We start from the raw sequence: 21,414 nt of genomic DNA, 5'->3' as shown, positions 1-21,414 counted from the left end.
CTTCTACCACTTTTATTTATGCAAAGATACTTCTCTGGAAAAAGGATACCTCTGTTATGTTTTCAGGGAGTGATACTTAGATTTTGTAGTTACAGTGAGTACAGAAAATAACCAGAGTTATCAATGCTTCTTTCAAGACAGAGAAGCATCTTCATTCAGCATGTAGGATAGATGGCATGTGCTTTTTGAACATTAATTAATGTTTTGGTTAGGGTCCCCCCCGTTGGTTTTTTCTAAAGCATTATGCTTAACTGAACTTAATGTACTCCAAAGCTGCATTCACATTTAGACAAGTTAAGGGGTAGGAATATCTTTGTACCTAGAGCGGTATCGTCTTGATCCTGGTTTAGGATCGTTGGTTGCTTCTGTCTCTGAAATAATAAGCAGTAATGTATTTCTTTCTATTACATGTTTGATCAGCTGTGTCATTGCTAAAGCATTGGATAAGTTATCTGCCTGCACCTTGTGGCAAGTACAGCCTGTGATTTATACATGATAGTTGATGACAGCATTTTTGTGGAGCAGTTGCATCTTTTTTTTTTTTATGTGTCAGGTTTTGTTGCTAGATTGCCATTTTTCGTAATCATCTCAGATCCTTTAAACACTGAAAACCAAAGAGCTTTATAGTAAATAATTTTTGTTTGAAGTTTTAGTCTAGGTAAGTCTAATTTCATTTATATCCTCAGCTGTTCCAATAGGAAATAACACAGCCATTAAGTTTTATTATACAACAGAAATACATGCTCAGATTTTATTCATAGAGTCTTGTTAAGATGTAGAAAAGAAAAATACTGATTGAATTTTAGATACATAAATCACAGTACTGCATACGAGCGGTTTTCTGCAGTGTGTTTTTACTGAGGCCCTGTAAGATGCACTATAGCCTAGTACATAGCCAGGAATAGCCTAACTGAAAAAGACAGGATGAATGTGTGAGCTTTTAAAAATCAATGACTTCTAAATTCATTACAAAATTATTATGTTGTCTTGAAGCTGAGGTTCTTTGGTGTCCAGTATTTTGCATCCTCAGAGGTTCTTTCTGCTTCTTTCATGCTTAAAAAGAACATTTTTACATTGGCAGAAACAACAAATGTAATCTTTCCACTTAGCAATGCATCTTCTTTTATCCTAATGCCCACAATGACGTCCCTTATTTATGAAAAAAATGTTATAATGTACTTATCCCCTTTTACATGTGCAGTGGAACTCTTACTGAATTAGCAGTTAGCTCTTTGGTGTCTAGTGTATGTAGAGACAGACCCTCGGAAACTCCTGACTCCCAGTGGTGAGTGATTTGCTTATGACAGCAACTTTTGTAATTTGTAAATCAGCAAGATTTTAAGGAAAAAAGCTTTGGCAAATATGTGATGAAGCTTTCAAAAGTGTAGTGACGTTGTTCTAGAGGCAGGAAAGTGTAGCTGAGAAAAGTAGACAGCCGTGTGCCATCGATAATGATTTTAATGTGTTTCACTGCTACCGCCCAGTGTATTTGTGGAAAAAGAGGACATAGCATAAGATGATCTATGTTATCTTTGACGATAAAGTGGTAGGTTGGAGTCCAGAAGCTGTAACATTACAAAGAGAGAGAAGTTCTGGGAAAAACTGTAGATGAGCCTGTTTGGTTTTGTTTTGGTTTGTCGTTCTTCACTGACTATGGAGCAAATACTGATACTCTGGGTTCTCTGACAGAGGTCTACAGGGAATGGCGAAATGAAGGAATTTTATTGCTATCAGATGACACGCCACATAATAACTTAAGTGACATTCATCACTTCTTAGCAACAATTAGTTGCAACATAGTTTGCTGAATGTTTCAGCCATTGCATCAGTGAAATACTTTTACCATTTCTCAATTAGCTCTCCCACCCTCAGAGCATCCTGGAACACTCAAGAATGGATGAATATCTTAAGCATGCCAATAGTGAAATATTTGACCTAAATCCCTCTTTTTTTGAGTCATTGCCTTGTGAATTCTATTTGGATTTATTGTAATCAATTGTGACTATTTAAATAGTGGTTTTTTATGTCTTCTTTTACATTAACTTCGCTAAAGGGTGGAGTACCCAAAAGTCAGAAGAGGTGATGCAAGTCATAAGATGACTGGGCTCTCAAAATAAATGCTGAGAGAAGATTAATAGATCAGAAACGGGTCAGGTTTTTTATTAAACACTAGCATTGCTTAAAAAGTGAGTGATCGCTAGCATACTGGACTGAGATCCATGGTGTTAAATATAAATCTTTGGGGGGGGGGGATTTATATTTTATAAGCCATGGGTAAGTTACAACCAAGCAGAGAAAAAGGCTGAAAAGGACTGTGAAAACCATTACAGTGAGGAAAAAAATAAATTTCACAACTGCAGTCAAGATAAAATATAAATAAAGTGAAGGCTAGATATCTAGCTTTTGTTTTTTGACTTGAACTGCTGTTCACCTTTCCATTTGGAAGAAAGGAGCTATTAACGCTTATAACCAGCAGCATATATTGTACTCTGAGGCATTTCTTCTGAATTATACCTAGCAAATGCTTAACTGTGATTATTTTTTTGCCTATGAGAAAAAAATATTTTCAGTTGGTTATTGATGCATCATATAAATTTACAGATTACAAACATGTAAAAATGAGTGAAGGACATGTGCTGGAAAGCTTGCCAATTTTCTAGTTGTAGCGGTTGTTCCAATCAAAGATGTTACCTTATAAGCTTTGTCTCACAAGAGTGAAGTTCCTCTTCTGTGGGCACTTATACCATGTTTCATATGCAGTAGTCCTAGGGAAGAATAACCCTCCAAAGAATTCAGGGCTAAATGAAGAAGATAGCTATGATTTTATGTTTCTGAAAGTCAAGTAAGGTTTTGAGAGTGTGGAGTTTTTGTTTTGGTTTAAATTGTTAATAATTATTAACTATTAATGAAAGTTTTCTGATTCTGGGTAGTTTTGACTGGTAGTCACAAATGACTGTGGCTTTACTTTGGAGAAATGTAAAAGAAACATGTCTTCATATATTCCTGGTGAAGTGGCTATGAATTGTGATGGAGGACTGTCTCACCAAGCGTGTGTGCTCTGTGACATGAGTGGGTCATTTTCTTGGTATTACAGCAGAACCTGGAGATTCAGCACTGTTGAGCATTGCATAAAGCCATGCTACTTAGGTTGCTACTCTGTCTTTTCCAGTTAGTGTATACATTGCTTAAAGGGAAGAAAAATGAAATACGCGTCTCCCTTTGTACATGGGCAGTTGAAAGAAAGTAATAAGTGAGTTGCCTGAGGTCCTACAGTGTGAACTAGAAGTATCGTTATCTAAAACCAAGCCTGTATTTTCTGATTCCCAATTCAGTTGTCATCTCTCAGCTGCAAGTCTCTCATTTATTCTCTGGCATATTGGAAATGTTCAGCTATAGTATAGTGATATGGCCTTTATGATTGGAAAGGTTTTGATTTTTATGAAGTCAGCTGAATTTAAGAAAAAAAAAAAAAAGAAAAAATATCTTGAGAAAAGACCATTACTATATCACCCTCCACTAAGTCAGTTAGTTCTTGAAAGGGTTCATAAAAATATTTGTATTTATCTGGAAGTATTTGTTGTGGGGTTTTTTTTCTAGAAAGATGAGTGTTATTTATTTTGGTCATCCATCTTTATTTAATCACCCTTTTATGTTGGCTTGGTTTGATGACTTTTTATTTACTCTTTTTTTTTTTTTTTTTTTGGTTGTGTTAATACATCACTTTGTCGTTAGAATTTAAAAATATTGTTCTTGGTGCCAGATCCTGCACGTTGTGTGAAATATAGCCTGAGCTTTAGGTTCATTGAAAAGTATCGAACCTGCACATGCTAGGAATTATTTTGGGGTCAAGTATATTGTTACTTGTGCTGTTGCAGAGTCCTAATGTATTGACAGACTAAGATGCTATTTATAGCTGCTTCTTTGAAAATGTAGTAAATATTTCTTATGCAGATTATGACATACAGTAATTGTTTTGGCTGTTTGCATTAGTGCTTCCATTGTCTGAGTTTAGAACAAGTAGTCAAGCTAGACAGATGCTGAATGCTTTTAGTTCTCCCATTTTTTTTCAAATTCAAAATATCAGTCAGTAAATACTTTTTAAATATTGTTTATTGTGGCTAATTATGTGGGTGGTTTTTTGTTTTTGTTGTTGTTTTTTTGTTTTTTTTTTTTTTCTCAGAGCGTGCTAGTGAAAGCATCCATCAACTGAAATATGCTTTGAAGGAAGGGCAATTTGCAAGGGGTGAAGCTGGATTTGACCAGTCCTCTGTGGACGAGGGCAGTGACGATGTGGACAGGAGTAATGACAGTGGGAATGCAGCTTGGCAGGAACTGCAGTACAGTCATGCGGGTAAGATTACTCTGAAAGCAAATATTTAAAAAATGATAGAAATTACACTAATTTCCCTGAAAAAAGTGAATTTTTTTTTGTTAAATGTTTTGGTAAATGTTTTTATCTCTTCCTAGTTAATCAACTTAAAATTTTGTTGGAACATGAAGAAAGAATGGAAAGTGAAGTCTCTCCATCAAGGAGGAAGATGTCGCTCTGTGTATGTTTCTTCTTCTTTCTTCTGTGTGGTTTGAATGAACAGCATGCATGATGAGATAAATTTTCTGGTATACAGGAAGAAAAAGAAGCACTGAATAATTTTTATATTCTGAAATACAGGATATTCCTGAGGCCATAGCCAGAACTTGGTATGCTTGTGACCATAGTGGAAGAAAAATAAATCTACAATACGGGATTTTGACTTTTCTCCTCTTTTGTTGACCATACAGTGTGGGTCACAACCCACATTGCTTTCAGCTTTCTCTTCTTTCTCTTTCCACCAGAAGTTCATTCTTTTTGTTTTGGAAACACTTGGGATTGACTACATGGACAAATTTCTCTAAAAGTAGCCTCTCTTTTCCTTTGACTGTACTTTAAAGATTCTCAAAGGTCTTCTTATGCTGCAACTATGCTTTTTCTTTAGAGGATTAGAGATTTTCAGGTAACAACAGGTTTTGTAACTCTCTGACAAAATGCAGTGGTCTCTGTCAAAGTTAGTTTACACATTTACATGGGCTTCTCAGATTTAGCCATCTTGCAGCAGAACTGCACCAAAGTACATGCAATAGAGGACTCAGTTACAGAGCAACTGCTAGATGCTGGTATCCCTATAGGAAAATAGTTCAAAAGCATTGTTCCAGTTTTATCTTTTAATGCCTCCACTAACTACTTTTGGTTTATACGGAGCACGACAAGGAGCTCTTTGCTGTCAAAGTTGAAGTAGCAGCAGAGCAATCTAAAGCCTATGTTCCTGCTGTGTTGCTTTGAGCCCGTGTAATGAGCCTAGCTCTACTCTTCTGACATTGAGAAATCTTATTTAAAGTTCAACTTTTCTGAGTGTTCTAAAATCTATGAGTGTAGTTTGGTTGTCCTGCCAGGTACTTCTGTCTCATAGTGGTGCAGGATAGAATTAAGTGTTTTGTAGCTCAAGGAAACAGTGCATCATTGGTTGATCTTGACATGACATGAATCAGTTTCCATTTGTATTTAGCCTTTGGAGGGGAGGGAAAGTGTCTTTTAATCCATCTTTGTCAAAGTTTTCTACTTATGTTGGGAAATTTTATTAGAGGGGAAAAATTCAGAAAATGGCATACTTTTTCTAAAAAACACATGATAGTGCTTTCAGGGAGTGGATTAAAGGATGGAGGAGTAAACAGAGAAAAGGTGGGAGTTTACAGTATTGATAGGACATCGTCCCCTTTCTTTCTCTTGAGGTTTCCCATGAGAGGGATTCTGTGAAGTGATGGCCTTTATTCTCCCTTTCAACTGTCCACCATCTGCTTGCTAACCAGGATGTGAAGGTGCTCTGAAGACAGACCAAGTGTAAAGCTCAAAAAAATGTAGAAGTACAAAAGTGCACACACCCCAAAAAACCCCTAAACCCTTATAAAATACAAGCTTGTCCAGTGGCTTGCAGTGTACACTGCAGAAATGCTTCTTGTATAAGAAGAATCAGATTCCCCAAAGATCACAGAAAGGAAACTTAGATTATGAGAAGCCTTAACCTTTTGCTTTGAATTATACTGAAATACCCTGAGTATGAGAAGAGAGATTTGCCCTTTTACAAATGAAGAACTGTTCAGTAAATTTGTGAAAAAAACAGACATCTTTTGTATAAGAGGCTCTATGTTCTACTTAGAGACATTTCCCGGTTTGACTGTCTTAATTGTTTTAAAAAACCCAACAAACCAAAACATTGTGGCTTCCATTGATATACTTTCTTTTAGGTTCAGGAATTAAAATAGTTCATATATGTCAACAGGCATTAGACTATACTTAGTAATTCCAGTGGATGAAATTTGCAGTAGTGGAATATGAAGCTAAGGTAGTCAAACAATATTGAAATACATAAAGAGGATGAGTGAAGATCAGATAGCAGCCGATTTAATTAAATTTGAAAGTAAACACTCAAATATTTTTGTGATTATTCAAAGGCAGTTTTGTTGCAGACTAACAGATTTATCCTTAATACTGTTGCTCCATTAAAATTATTTTAAAGTATGTTGTATTTCATTATAACTAAATAAATAAACTATAAAAATATTTTTATATCCACTCTAAATAAGTCCTTTTTATTAGACTGACAAGGATTGTTTATTGCTAATAGTATCAAGAGAGGCTGTAGTTTTCAGGAAACAATTTAATTTATGATTTTAAGGGTGTTTTAGTAATATTTGCTTGCATTCTCTATCTTTACTGTATTCTTAGGAGTGTATAGTTATAGTGATTGTGTTTTTCACATTTTGTAAAAAGTTTAATCGCTGTTTAAATCTTGCTGAGCAAGGCATAGATGTAATTTTTTATCTTGAATGGGCAAGGATTCCCTTCATTACCTTCTTTAACTGGTTGTTTGTTAGGCTATCAAAAATTTATAGGGTATTCAGAAGGGCTTTTTAGAATTGTCTTTTAAAATACCAGTAGTCAAGTTCTTTGATAAATGTAATCCGTTACAAATGGTCCTGTGTTTCTACGGAGGTATGAAAATTGCAGACATAGTTGTATTTCTGTAGCAATTGTTAACGATTTAGATGAGTTGCGTTTGATGCACATCCACAACTAATTAAAATTCAAGGGATTTTTATATTAATTCCACAGAGAAAAAAATACCCCCTTACATTTGTCTAAAATGGATGATACACTTAAATAGTGGTATAAATTTCATTTACAAATCGGTTTGTGGATATGATTTAATCCTGCTTCATAGATGTGCATAATCAAGCAGCTGTACATTTTGATAGAAGTGACATTTTTACTTTTTGTATTGAAGAATTTAAGTTCTTGCTGTTTCTCTCTTCATCATGATTTAGTAATTGGTGACTTTTTATTAACTGTGCCTAATATTCTGTGTGCAAGCAAAATCTTATTACAATAACTGGAAAACTGGAAAATAACATATTTCTGTTCTTTACTTCCTTCAGAAACCCCCAGAAGCTGCTACTGGAGACTTACCAGCCATTTCTGATCTCGTTCCTATAATCAATGATCAGTCACAGTACATTAACCATTTAGAAGCAGAAGTGAAGTTTTGCAAGGTATTAGAGAACGTATTTTGCCCGCTAAAACCCTGGTCCCCTAAATATGAAGAATTGCTTTAAAAACAAGCTTATACCTAGTCTTGAGATTGGTTGTTGCACTGACCAAAACAGAGCCTTGCCATGCATCTTGGTGCCTATGTAGTGTTTGAGGGTCTTCAGAGATGTTTTTAAGTCCTATCACAAACAAAAATCAGGAATTTTTTTAAGAAGTTATATGGAAATTCAAACTACAAAAATATAAAATCTCTTTTGAGTATTCTTACTCTCTCTAAAAGGGTTAAAACAGTTGAGAATGTTAATTGAGACTTTTGGTTTCAAGATGTATTTAAATGTTTATAGCCTTCTCAAGGAGCCTTTTACATGCAGTACCTGTATCCTATAGGAGGAATTGGGTGGGATGAAAGATCGAATAAAAGTAGTTGTACTTGAAAATGAGGAACTCCAGCAGAAACTGAAATTCTTAACTGCGGAACATACGTTGAGAGAACAAACTCTTCTAGATGCCTCGGTAAGTTGTTATTTTTCTGTTTTAGTCAGTGTTCAGGGGTCTGATTCTTTTTAAGGAAAGCTATATAAATGGTGATCCACAAACTGAATTTTAGTCAAAATTTAATGAGAGTTTGTAAACGTTCGATTTCTGTGGATGACATCACTATCATAGGTTGCTCACCTGATTAACTTCTTTGTTGGTTCTTATATTCTACTGTAATTAACATTATAATATTCAACACTTATATAATTATAATTTGTTTAAAAAAACAGCCTACATAACTGTAACTGCAACATGAATCTTTTGATTTTAGGCAAATACTCCAAAATCCTGGCCTCTACGTAGTAATGACTGTAGCATGCATCAGCCTGTCACATCATCACCAGCACCCAACAAAGATCAGGCTTTTGCTACAGCAGCTGTTGAAGAAATAATAAAATGGCCTATAGAACTGGTTGGTATTAACTTTCTTTGCAGAGTCATACCTTTGCAAGACCTTTTGGTGCTTCGTTGTCGCTGTAGTTCTGGTGATTAATTCAGTAACAGACATACAGGAGGAGTTTTGTTTGACTGAACCTTAATCTGAGGTCAAATTTTATTCTCTTAAACCTCATCTTCTCGTTATACAGTAATTAATATTAGTATCCATTTAGACATAGATGGCAAGTTGTATCTGCAGACGTTGGCTTCCCAGAGAGAAGCCTTCTTTTGAGAATATCCTGTCAGTCATGGCTCCACTGTACTTTGGAGATTCTTAGTAGTAACACAGTGCATAAGCAGGTGGGAACCAGATGGGGTAGCCCTCCAAGCAAGCTCTTTTGCAAGGGGTTTTTCTGCTCCTGGAGCAGCACAAGCTCAGTAAGGTGCAAAAGTCGCTTCATGCAGTCTTTTTTCCCTAAGCTGAATTACACATTTTGCGCTTTTACTGTTACAGAGGAGCCCTAGGGATTCAAAGACAATAGTGTTGCTATTCTGTGTTTTTAGTTTGAGAAGATATTCTTAATTTTTTTTCCTCTAAATTAGTGGAGTAGCATTGCCATCTTTTGTGAAAAACATGGTTAACTGGAAGTTTTGATGTATTTTATCCATATGCATACGTGTGCTGTGGAATTTAAAGGGCACTTTAATTCTTCAATATAATTATATGTATTGATCAATTTTTCTAGTAAAATGTATTCTTGTGCCTCATCTAAAGCTGAAAACCTAGTGCCTGCAATTGTTTGAAGGCTAGTTTTTACAGTAACTGCACTTTTTCTTCATCTGTTGTATGCAAGAGAATAATATTGATTGTGGCTTCTTTGTAAATGTCATAGTGAGCTAAATTTCTGGTGTTTTATCTGGTTTGTTATCACCGTTGTTTTTAACATTGGTGTCTTTAATTTATACACCTGATGCTTCACCAGGTAATAAGAGTAACTCACTAGATTATAAATAGCTTGTTGTGGTGGGTTAACCTTGACTGGATGCCAGGTGCCCATCAGGCCACACTATCACTCACCTCATCAGCAGAACAAGGGGGAAGAAAATAAGACGAAAAAACTCATGGGTCAAGATAAAAGCAGTTTAATAAAGCAAAAAGTCAAGGCCACGCATGGAAGCAAAAGAAAACAATGATTTTATTCTCTACTTCCCATCCGTAAGCAATGTCCGGCTACTTCCTGGGAAGCAGGGCTTCAATGCGCATAGTGGTTTCTCTGGGAAACAAATGTCGTAAAAGGTAATGCCCCCTGCTCCTCCTTTCCCTTAGCTTTTATTGCTGAGCAGACATCGTATGGTATGGAATATCCCCTTGGTCAATTTGGGTCAGCTGTCCTGGCTATGTCCACTCCAAAGATCCTGCCCAGCCCTGGGGCCCTGAGCCTACTGGGGGTGGGGGATGCTGGGGAGACAGCCAGGATGCTGTGTGAGCACTGCTCAGCAGTAACCAAAGCACTGGTGTTATCAACACCTTTCTAGCCAGTGCAGCACCCAGCACTCTGAAGGCTGCTATGGGGAAATTAATTCCATCTCAGCCAGACCCAATACACCTGTCTACCTGAAGTTCTTCAGAGTTCCTCCTCTTTTATTTCTGCTGACTTGTGGGAGAGTAAGAGCAAACCTGAGATGATATCGTCTATCTTTGTAAATCATTGTAGATGGCTGCAGTTGAAGCTGGAGCAATTTACCATATGAAGGTCTGGCAAGATGTACAGAAATAAGAAAATGGGAGAGTTGTACATTTTGTAGACTTTCACGAGTGTGAAATATTTAGATTTCTCTGACACTAGTGTTTCAACAAGTTTATATCTTCAGAGGAAAGGAATGAATGTAGCTAATGTCTAGATTTATTTGTAAAGACAATATTAGGAAGAAGGCAAAAGACACTTCTTTTCTTCCATCTTTTCTAAAGGAGAAGCTAAAACGTCTTTATCAAGAAAATGTCGATGTCCTTGATGCTCAAATACAGTCTCTAAGGTAAAGTGAAATGTCTTTTTTTCTTAAAATTGTTGTTAATAAATTTTCACTTCATAGAAACATGAGCTACTCTTAATTTGAATTTAAGTAAGAGTATGTCTGAATGTTGTGTTTTCTGATAGTGTCCCTGGAAGCTGGTTTTACCTGGAATTTTCTCAGATATGAATGTGGCAAAATTGAATGCACTGATATTATGTTGCAACATTAGCAATATATAATTTTATAAATTCAATGTAATTATTGTATTTATAGAAATTACAACATCATATAAAATGTCTTTATCCTTTTTGCTCTCTTTCTTTATAGAAGTATTGAGTCTATTAAGGCAGACCAACCAAAGAAAAAAAGAGAAGTTAAATTTTTAACTTGTGTGAGCTCTTCCATAATTATGTTTCTTCTAATAATGTTTTGTATTGCAAGTTTTAGAAATCTTAAGCATCAAACTGATTTAGGCCACATAATGAATTCGGAGCAGGAAAATATTAGCTTTGAAGCATGTGGGCATTGTTTCCAGTCATGTAACCTGCATATCTTTAAGCACAAAAATATTTCAAAAGAAGTTGTCAAAATATTAAAGGGCGGAGGGGGCGGGGCGGAATGTGTCTGTGTGTGTGTGTGTGTCAATTCATTTGCTACTTCCCATGGGCAGGCAGGTGTTCAGCCACCTCCAGGAAACCAGGGCTCCATCACTTGTAGTGGTGACGTAGGTAGACAAATGCCATCACTCTGAACATCCCCCTTTTCCTTCTTCCCCCAGCTTTCTGTGCTGACCATGACACCATGTGGTATGGAATATCCCTCTGGTCAGCTGGGGTCAGCTGTCCCAGCTGTGTCCCCTCCCAGCTTCTTGTGCACCCCCAGCCCACTGGCTGGTGGGGTGGTGTGAGGAGCGGAAAAGGCCTTGGCTCTGTGTGAGCACTGCTCAGCAGCAACACCAGAAACATCCCTGTATTATCAACACTGTTTTCAGAACAAATCCAAAACACAGCCCCATACTAGCTACTGTGAAGAAAATTAACTCTACCCCAGCCAAAACCAGCGCAATGTACAAAGCCATTTGTGCCAGTGAAAGTAAGGGAGGATCTTAAATTTCAGCTTTGTAATCCGATTTCCACCCCCCACCTTGTCTGGAAGTGTTATATGCACTCAGGAATAAATATTAGAGGCTCAAATAGTCTGAAAATTTCCACAAGTGCATTATTCAGCTTCTTGATTTCTCCTTCGGGGCATGATCTTTCATACTGTAAGTTCTGCAAAGCACTTGAGCATTTGCTATATTTTAACTAAAGTGAGAAATTACATTGCTTTCAGTGGGACTATCCTTGTTTTTAATTTGAAACATGAATCTACATAGGACTTGCTGATTTCTGCCTAAGATTTCCCAACAATAGGTCTGTTGTACCATAACTGTCTAAGGATATATTCAGAGCAAATTCTGTTCAGGTTATAGTGGATTATATTTAATAGCCGAACTACTAGAATTGGAAAAAGTGCACAGATTTCCCAGATGGAAATAAGCATGCGTGCAGTGTATATATCGTGTGTACAGTAAATCCAATGCAACCAGAACGTGTCAGACTTACTATGTGTATGCTGCCCAGATGGCCTGCATAACAAACCAAAAGCTTTGGATTCATTGCACAATTTGTCAAGTTGATCTATATGTGCACAGTGTGCGTTTGTCTGGAACTTCCTTTCCTGCAGCTTGTGCTCTCCCCAGCCTGACAGATGCTTGGAAATTCTGGAGAAAATTCTTCAGAGCACCTGGTAAAAATTTCAGAGACAAGTGAAAAAACTTGCCCTGTTTTTCTGGAGACATGATTGATCTCAAGTTTGTATGTATTGCTGGATGAGAGCAAATGTCCTGAATACATCTGGATTTTGTCTGGGGAGCATAGGGGACTTTTACTTTGTATTGTAACTTTACAGTTAATTTGAGAGTAGAGAAGAAATGTGAAATTAGTGATATTATTAAGAAGAACAACAGAAAAAAATGTTAGGGTATTGAAATATTTATACAGCTCGTGGTGTTTCTTGCTAATGAAGTCATTACTCTGTTCAGACAATATATAAGTCTACAAGTTTTATCTAATAATTTTGCATGTAACTTCACTATCTTCTGATATTATAGAGGGAAGGAACAAATTAATAATTTTGTTTTGTCTATTAATAATTTTGATTGGTCAATTCAACTGTTATTCCTCTGCTAAAGTCTTCCTTAGCCTACTTAAATGTGTGAAATAACATTAATTACGGGGATTCTTCCAGTTCTTTTTAGGTTGTATCTGTAATTATATATTGCATACAAATATAACTCGTAGAAATGTTTGATTGCTCAAATAATATTTTTTATTTATTCTTTCTAGAAAAGACCTTTCAGAATCTCGGAAGACGTGTAAAGATTTGGAAGGAAGGCTAAAACACCAAAGGTCCCTAGTTTCAGCCATGAATTCTAGCCGGGTTGGTGGCCTGTGTCTGAAATGTGCACAGGATGAGGCAGTTCTTGCACAGACTCATTCTAATGTTCACATGCAGACCATTGAGAGGATAACAAAGTAAGTTTGTGGGGGTATTTACGTTCTCATTGAAAGTACAGTGGTTTAAATTAAAGTGTATGTCTCAGTGGGTTGCGTTGCATTCATAGATGTGTGTTTATGGAGCAATGTACTCACAAGTTGAAGTTACAATGCTGAAATCAATGGCAGAATGTTAGTTCCCAACCACTTTGAAATCCATGATAGTTATGCTATTTATTTCAACTGGGAAGGAATGTTAGTCATTACCTTGTAGTTATGATGCCTTAACCTGTTCAGATAATCAGATTTGTCATAGTCTGTGTCCTGCTTTTGGTTGGGACAGAGTTAATTTCCTTCATAGCATCTAGTAAGGCTGTGTTTTGGATTTGTGCTGAGAAGAAGGCTGGTAACATACTGATGTTTAGAGTTGCTGCCAGGACAGTCAAGGACTTTTCAGCTTCTCTGCTGTGCCAGTGTCCGCAGGGGCAGGAGAAGCTGGGAAGGAGCACAGCCCTGGTTACTAGCCTAGGATTCGATCTTAGTTTAGGATTGAGACACAAATTGGCCAATAGTATATTCTATATCCTGCACGTCATGCCCAGTATATAGATGAGGCTCTCTCAGGAAGTTCTGTCTTGCTCCGGGTCATCCCCTCTCACTCTGGATTCTCTCTCCCTGTGTCATCCTTCTCTCGGGGTCATCACGTTGTCTTGGTTGGCTCTTGGTCTTGGACACTTGGGCTCTTATCTCCTTTCCGGGTTTACAGTTTCGGGACTCTCCTTGGTCCAGGATCATTAGCTGGGAACAGGCTGAGTCTTGGTCATCGGGTGAGCGGTTTACTGTGTATCACTCATTTGTATATTATTATTATGTACTACTATTATTATTAGAATTATTATTTCCAATTTTGTTGTAATTTAGTTATTAAATTGTTCTTATCTCAACCCACGAGTTTCTTTTCCCTTTACCCCTTTAATTCTCTCACCCATCCCCGGGCTTGGGGAGGGGAGAGGGTGAGCAAGTGGTTGTTGTGGTGTTTGGCTGCTAGCCAGCGGTTCAAAACCAAGATGGTCTGTTTCCTGAACTTTTTGTACAAACAAACCCTTCACTCTGTTGGAACAAATATTGTGGAAGTCCATATATTTTGATTGATTTTTTCCTGCAAAAGTTCCTTATCTTTCTGTAGTTAGAAGTTTTTCTGGCTCCACTTTATTCTCCCTACATTTGAGGAATTTTTAGGTTATATCAGCAGTGTAATCCTTGTTTTTTTGCCCTTGAATTTGCTTAGTAGGTCAGATGTTTGGGATAGGATGCATTGCTCCTCCCTAACTACAATAAGTCAGGGAAAAAAGTTCCTTTGGATAAAAATGAATGGAATTACTTGCTGCAGCCTTTTAATTGTAGCTTTTATTTAAATTATTTAAAAACCAGCTATACAGGCTGAATATAATATATATAATTCAGAAATCACAACAGCATTAAAATAATTTTTTCTTAAGAAATTCTGCTAGTAAATGATCTTCAAAAATATCTCCTTTTTTTACTTACTAGTAATAATGCTAGGATACTGCAGCTTTCTCAAAGTTTGTTAAATGGACATCTATTTATTGTCAGGTGTCTGAAGCTTCCTAGGATTTCTGAAGTTTTAGAATGAACCTGCTGGAGATAAGGTAGTGGGTCAATGAGAAGCAAGAAGACTAAAAGGACATAGTACATGTAGTCTGTCAAATTGATATTATCTTTATGCATTAGATGGCTGTTGCCAGGATTTATGTATTTTTCTATTGTCACGTCCAAGAATTTTCTGGGAAAGCTCTCTGTTGCTGAAAAGTCATGTTTCAAAAGTGATTATTTGTCACAGACATTGGAAAATATGAAGAAACCATAAATCAGAACATTCTTGTCGTCTTACATTATAGTGCAGTTTGAAATAAAAGATCTGAACTGACCTGTTTATCTTTCTTAAACCATTATTTCAGTTTGACACTTAACAAAATCTGAAAGCTGCATCTTTTGTGTTACAACTTATTAAAAACAAAGACATTTGAGTAGGGATTTTCAAAGGGACTTTGTCCAAATCTTATTGAAATGAAATTTCAAAATATGACTGTTAGTTCTCTGGCAAATACAACTGTGTTACCATTCCACACAACACGAAGAAAACCCCAAACCCAGACACAACAGTTTTCAGCCAGAATCTGTAGTTGTACCTAAAACACAGACAATTATACTCATAATTTAAAAGTTTTCAACATATCAAAATAATGAAAAGGTGAAGTATTACAGTTTTACTGACTGTGCTTCACCATTTGGTATAGATTGCAGTTTCTTAGTTAACAAAAGTTCAGAAGCAGCATAGAATCCAGAAGCTTTATTGTTTAATTCTAGTTCACAGCAAAGGGCTATTGATTTTCGTTTGATATACTTAGTGACCTGAATTACTTTTTGAACCTAACCCTTCCTTTTATTTTTTTCTCCCTATTTTACATTTAGTGACAGTGTAACTTCATATTGCTTTGACCTGTTTTTTTTCAGAAACTTGCCCTTTTTTGGTTTGCGTTTGCTTGTTTTTTGGTTTTTTTTAGCATGGATCCCCCTTTTGTCATGCCAACAGAATGTTGCTCAGCTTCAGTACATTTGTGACTTGAGCTCTGCTGTCATTACTGGCGGTTTCACTAATGGTCCATCCTTCTGAAGTGAAGGACCGGTCCTCAAGCAAAGGATATTTTTGGTATCTGCCAGGCTAGCATTATGCTGTCTTTCACTCTTAACCCATGCTGGTTTTAGTCTTGCTTCACTTACCACCCTTATCTCTTTTTTCTGTTAACATTTTATATTTGATAATACCTATTGGTCTTTTTCTCTTGAGAAAAAATATAGAAGAAATACCTGGTTTTTATTTCTATGCAGAGAACGAGATGACTTGATGGATGCACTTGTTTCACTGAGACAAAACATGAAAGAGATGCAGCAAAGAGAATCTAATGCTGTTGAACAAGTTAAACAAGCTGTGCAAATGGCAGAAGAGGCCAATTTAGAAAAAACAAAGGTAAATTCATCAAGAAGTGAGAGCTTTTCAGTATTCAGATCTACTGCACATATTAATTAGTTTTCACGCTAATGAGAGAATACACACATAAGACCTTTGTCACTGTCCTGGTTTCAGCTGGGACAGAGTTAACTTTCTTTACAGAAGCTAGCATGAGGCTATGTTTTGGATTTCTGCTGAGAAGAAGGCTGATAACATTTCCTTTTACCCTTTAATTCTCTTCCCCATCAGTGGGAGGGAAGAGGGGGAGAGTGAGCAAGCGGTTCTTGTGTTTTACTGCCAGCCAGGGTAAAGCTATGACAATCACATGTTGATACAATGTAGTAGGTTTAAAAGGATAGCACTGTGAGAGTCTTTCTAAGCAGTAACATGAACTCTAAATTTGAGTTCTTAAATTCTCATCGAGGCTGTAGGGTGTGTTGCATTCTTAGGCTATCAATTTAGTGCTGACGTGGTTTCACAGCTAGGTGATAGAGATTGAATGGTAGAATTTTCCAAGGCATTCATGACACATAGGAGGATAATTCTTATATTTCTGAGCTACTCTGGAAAGAATACTTAAAATGCTTACTAACAAGCTTTTTGCCTCAGATGAGTGCAGTGCAAGAACTGATTAGCTAACAGAACTCTTTGAAGATGGGAAGTCCTGTCTGCTGCTACCTACAGGAAACTTCTGGTGCTTTGTAATTAATAAAGATTAAACCAGTTTTGGTCTAATGCTTGTGTTAGCCCTACTTACTATATCCAATCAACCAATATTGACCTAAATTATTTCCTTGATATTTAGTGACATCTACTGTATTATTAGTGAATTACTATGGAACTATGGAGAGAGGGTGTTTTTTTTTTTCTTTTTTAATGAAATGCTGTTGTTTTTAATAGTGGAAAAAATTGGTATAAATGTTTTGTTGATCAAATTGATATTATTCATCCTATGCTGTAAGAAAGTGTGTGTGTAGAGTCTTTAACTATAAACAATGGGGGGGAAAAATGAGAGCTGGAAATCCTGTGTACTTGTTAAATTTAATTTCAGAGTATTATAGCACCTAGTTTTTTACTGAACAAAGAGAGAAAAAATCTCCCTGAGCCCACTGTTCACCGGCCGCATCCTGTCCCTGAAGGGATCAATTTTTAAATTTCTTGCTTGTTTACTTTTCTGGGGTAGGTTCTGTAGTTGTCTGATGGAAATGTTATTTACTTACTGCTATTTAAAGCTGCACAAAATACTTCTCCTCCTCTGTGCAATAAAGTGAAGTTATCTGATCTTCCTCTTTTTTCATTTGGTATTAGAAACATTCATTTAAATATTTAAAAAGAAAATCCATATAAATTCTTATTCAGTGTAGCTCATGTTAGAAGAAGTTCATTTGGCTTAAGAATAAAACTTAGTAGGACATATTAGTAGAACTTTTAATAAAATGGGTCTTCGTACCTATGCTAGTTCTCCCACATAAAGAAAGCAGCTCCTTAGGGTCTCTGCTGGCCACCCTCTTCACTGCAGCAAGGAAATGTGGAGTGCTATCTGTTGGTATACAAGGCTGAACAGTAGTCTGTTTTTACCATGCTCAAAAACTTCTAATATGAAGGAACAGGAAGGAATCTTTTACTCATACTGCATTAATTTAGATTTTTTACATATACTGGTATTTGTCTTGGTAAGTACAAACCATCCTTTATTTTCCCAGTCCTATTCTACTCTTAAGGTAAAGTGCTGTTTTACTCTGTGATTATCATGGAATCCAACAGAACAGCCCAGATAAGAAAAGTGAGGAGTTAGCATTTGGAAGCCCAATGTGTTATAATTGCAATTTCATCACCTCGTGTACAGAAAGTCTAACTTCAGGTGCTTATCATTTAAAACCACTGGTTTTGCTTGTCTCCGGACTGTCTCTGTAGTTTGTGGCCTCTTGCCTGTTACATAGAGCAACGAGGAGATCTGGTAAAGTTGAACTTCCGTAGCTGAAGCAAATACAGGAATGTATTTTCGACATAAATGTCACAGAAGAGTAGTTTTTTTTTTTAACTGGTTGTTATGTAGCCAAAACAGTGTAGCTAACAAAATACACATTTCTTCTTGCAACTTATTTTTTCTCCAGTTGCATTGTTTCACATGTGTACCAAACTACACCAGTCTTATGCAGACAATTGTTTGCTGGTGCTGATGAGAATTTCCTACAGTAAAGGATTTAAGGCAACAACAGAGGGATTCCCTCAACCAGGTAGACTTGCGATAGGAAGGAGACCCTGAGGACAGTCCTGCAGAATTGACATAAACTAGTGGAGACTGTTAGAGTGTTCTCTAGAAATTATGGTTTAATTTGCTTCCCTCATGAACAGCCCAACACCAAAGGTATTGCATATAGAGGATTGTCTTTGACTGAAAGAATAATAAGCACTTGTAATAAGGTAGGATTCCTAAAAGGAAGTTACTTTAGCTTCATTGAAGTAGGATATGCTGGGTATCAGTGAAATGATGAAATGAAATTTAGTTTATTCATGGCCTAGCAAGCTTCCTTGAGGGTGCTTTGAATACTTTGATTTATTTAATGGAGTAGTATATTTCTGATTTAAACTGACATAACACTCAACTCCTTGCCCTTTGGCAGGGATTGTCAGGATAAATTGACAGATACTTTTTTTCTCTAGCTTTTTTAGCAGTTAGTGTCTACTGTGCTTCTTGCATATGAACTTGTTTCTTCTATTTTTATAGAAAACACATCTATAACCTGTGTTTTAGCACTTAAAATTAACCAAGATACTTAAGAATTTTCAGTAGAATTAGTCTTGACAAACTTGAAACTAAAAAAAAAAATAGTTTCTTTGGATATTTACTTACATCTTCCAAGTTTATTCTTAGCCTTCTGCACTCGGTAATTCACTCCAGGGGGAAAATAAGTAGAAGTGCATACATTATTTATTTATTTATTTATTTTTCCTTCAGTGTTTGCTAGGAGTCACATATTGGAGGCTGTTTCTAGTGGTGTACATTCACAGACTTTAAATGCAAGGCAAACAGTCCTCTTACTTTTAGAAGTACAGCTACCTATTTGGAAAATATACTCTGAAAAATGCTTCCATCTTTGCCATGACTTTTAAAATCTAGTAGATTTATAAATTACAGTAGGATATGTATAAACATCATAATAAATATGTTAAAAAAAAGATGATGTTTCTAATACCAAATTGGTTTCTCTGCAGGCATTAGATAAATATGATGACTGTTTAAAATTTTAGGTTTCTTCTACTTAAAAAAAATAGTTTTTTCTAGGCTCTAGTCCAGTGTGAGCAGCTGAAAAGTGAGATGGAACATCAGAAGAATCGTCTTGAAAGGGAGGTAGCTGCTGAGATAAAGAAAAGAACTGATGAAAAAGAAGCACTGCGGGAAGAAATGAAGAAGGAAAGGGAGGACTTGGCAGCAATGGTAGGAGTTGGGTTTCTTTCTGTTTGTGTATTGCAGTGAATGTATTGTCCTCTTTAAACTTTGTTTGCTTGTCTTCCGTTTTGTTTCAGTTTCGGATTTGAGAGCTCAATAAATCACTTCCACCATTGCTTTAAAGCAGTGGTGGGTGACTTACAGTGATCCTTTGAGCCTGAATAACTGGGTTTTGTGCTATGTCACTGGGTATATACTAAGTTGTTGATGTTATGCACTTTATTTTAGTTTGTGTAATATAGTGCACTTTGTCAAACTAGGAAGGAGTTAAGCAATATGTGATGCAAGGTTTGTACCTAGCTTCTCATAAGGATTATTATTTAGGTTGCCAAGTCAAGCATTCAGAAGGCACTGCTGAGGTGACTGGAGAAAGAAATGGGAAGAAGAGTAAAGAAATAAATGCACCATAAATTAGTGATTTTCATGCTTGTTTGGTTTGCAGCTTCTTCAGCCATTTTCTGGTGGAGGTTTGGAAACAATATAGTGAATTCCTGTTCTGATTGTAGGCTTTTTCCATACTTTTTTATAGAAATAAGCCATATAGATTATAAAATCTGGAGAGCACAGACTGAACAGGATAAACTATTTAAGTGTTTAAAAAAGAGAAGGTTCTTTAGTAGCGTTGTTGCTTGTGAAATGATTGGAAAGCTGTTAGCATTGACAGGGAACCAAAGTGATTATATTTCTGATATTATGAGATGGTAGAACAAAGTTCTGAAGCTGCTATAGAAAGTCAAAGCCTTTGACTCCATTTCCAGGTACAGTGCTAGGGATTAAGTGATACTTAAGAAAATTAACTGTTGTAAGTAATCATCAGAAATCTGTTGCCAGGACAAACTGAAATAAAGAAAATAACCTTGCACTGGAGGCAATGAAACATTATTAAGCAACTCCTGGTTCGAGACTTTTCTATCTTTTGGAAGTTATCCTTGTTATGCATTTAGTTTTTTAGTTACAGATTTGCTTTAGGGCAGCGAATGCACTCCAAAGTACAGCCTATTAGACAAGCGTTTCATACCTTTTGTTAGTAGAATAATTCACTCCTTAGTGTCACCACATCACTTAGTATTTCAGCACCCACTGAGATATGTTTTACTAAAACTGATTGCCACTTTGAGCAGTTGCAGGATTTAAAGAAGGTCTACATACACATTGAACAACATATAGTGACAATATGATGATGTCATGCTCGGTAATTAAAGATATGGGATGACTGTAGAAAACTATTATCTGTATGCATGATTTACACCTACGTATGATTAACTACCTTTAAGTTTCCAGAAAATGAAATGGTATACTGTGCATCAAGTCAACCTCCATATGAATATTGTATTGCTTTATGAAGTGATTTGGTTGAAGGGGAGAATTGGCAGGATACATGAATCAGGTGGATGTATAGTGAGTGAAAAATAGTTATGAATATATAATCCTCTAGGTTTGGCTTTGAGTTCCTGTAAGTTAACCTAGAACTGTCAGACCCCATTATTTCCACTTATATTAGTAAGCTTCAGGGTTAAGTAGCTGAAGGGTCACTGTCTCTGTTTTATTGTTACTTTTTTTACCATTCAGCAAAATTTCATCTGAATAATATAATTCAGAATTTTTAGCATACTGTTCCAATATAGTTTTTGTACAACATAATGCTTTGATCTATAGTGCTGAAATGTTTTCTGAAAATTAATTTAAGATCTGTGGTTGCAGTGACAGTTTTATTTACCTGGGGGAACATGATTTGGTTAAAATCAATCTACATAAAGAAGGATAAGAAGGTGTTAAATAGTATTCTTACAGCTGCAAGACTAATGCAACCAACATACTAACAAGTCCTGGAGACTGGTCTGGTTGATGAAAAGTTTCAAATAAACTGCTGTATGATAAATTAATTCAA

At 36.2% G+C, this 21,414-nt stretch overlaps 1 protein-coding gene across 1 annotated transcript in view; it reads left to right on the top strand.

The window, feature by feature from the left end:
• The first annotated feature begins 2,270 nt into the window (after window positions 1-2,270).
• The window catches only part of SDCCAG8 (serologically defined colon cancer antigen 8), a 101,626-nt gene continuing 82,482 nt past the window's right edge, over window positions 2,271-21,414 (top strand). The window contains exons 1-10 of the mRNA XM_010073452.1: window positions 2,271-2,274; window positions 4,181-4,351; window positions 4,468-4,550; window positions 7,468-7,581; window positions 7,967-8,092; window positions 8,388-8,528; window positions 10,464-10,528; window positions 12,895-13,083; window positions 15,955-16,093; window positions 19,362-19,514. Of these exons, the coding sequence (XP_010071754.1) occupies window positions 2,271-2,274; window positions 4,181-4,351; window positions 4,468-4,550; window positions 7,468-7,581; window positions 7,967-8,092; window positions 8,388-8,528; window positions 10,464-10,528; window positions 12,895-13,083; window positions 15,955-16,093; window positions 19,362-19,514 (1,185 nt within the window). The remainder of the gene's footprint in view (window positions 2,275-4,180; window positions 4,352-4,467; window positions 4,551-7,467; window positions 7,582-7,966; window positions 8,093-8,387; window positions 8,529-10,463; window positions 10,529-12,894; window positions 13,084-15,954; window positions 16,094-19,361; window positions 19,515-21,414) is intronic.

This window comes from Pterocles gutturalis, unplaced genomic scaffold (assembly GCF_000699245.1).
Source record: "Pterocles gutturalis isolate BGI_N339 unplaced genomic scaffold, ASM69924v1 scaffold18072, whole genome shotgun sequence".
Classification (NCBI taxonomy): domain Eukaryota; kingdom Metazoa; phylum Chordata; class Aves; order Pterocliformes; family Pteroclidae; genus Pterocles; species Pterocles gutturalis.
The sequence above is the reverse complement of the archived record's forward strand: the minus strand, read 5'-3'. Positions and strand labels throughout refer to the sequence as shown.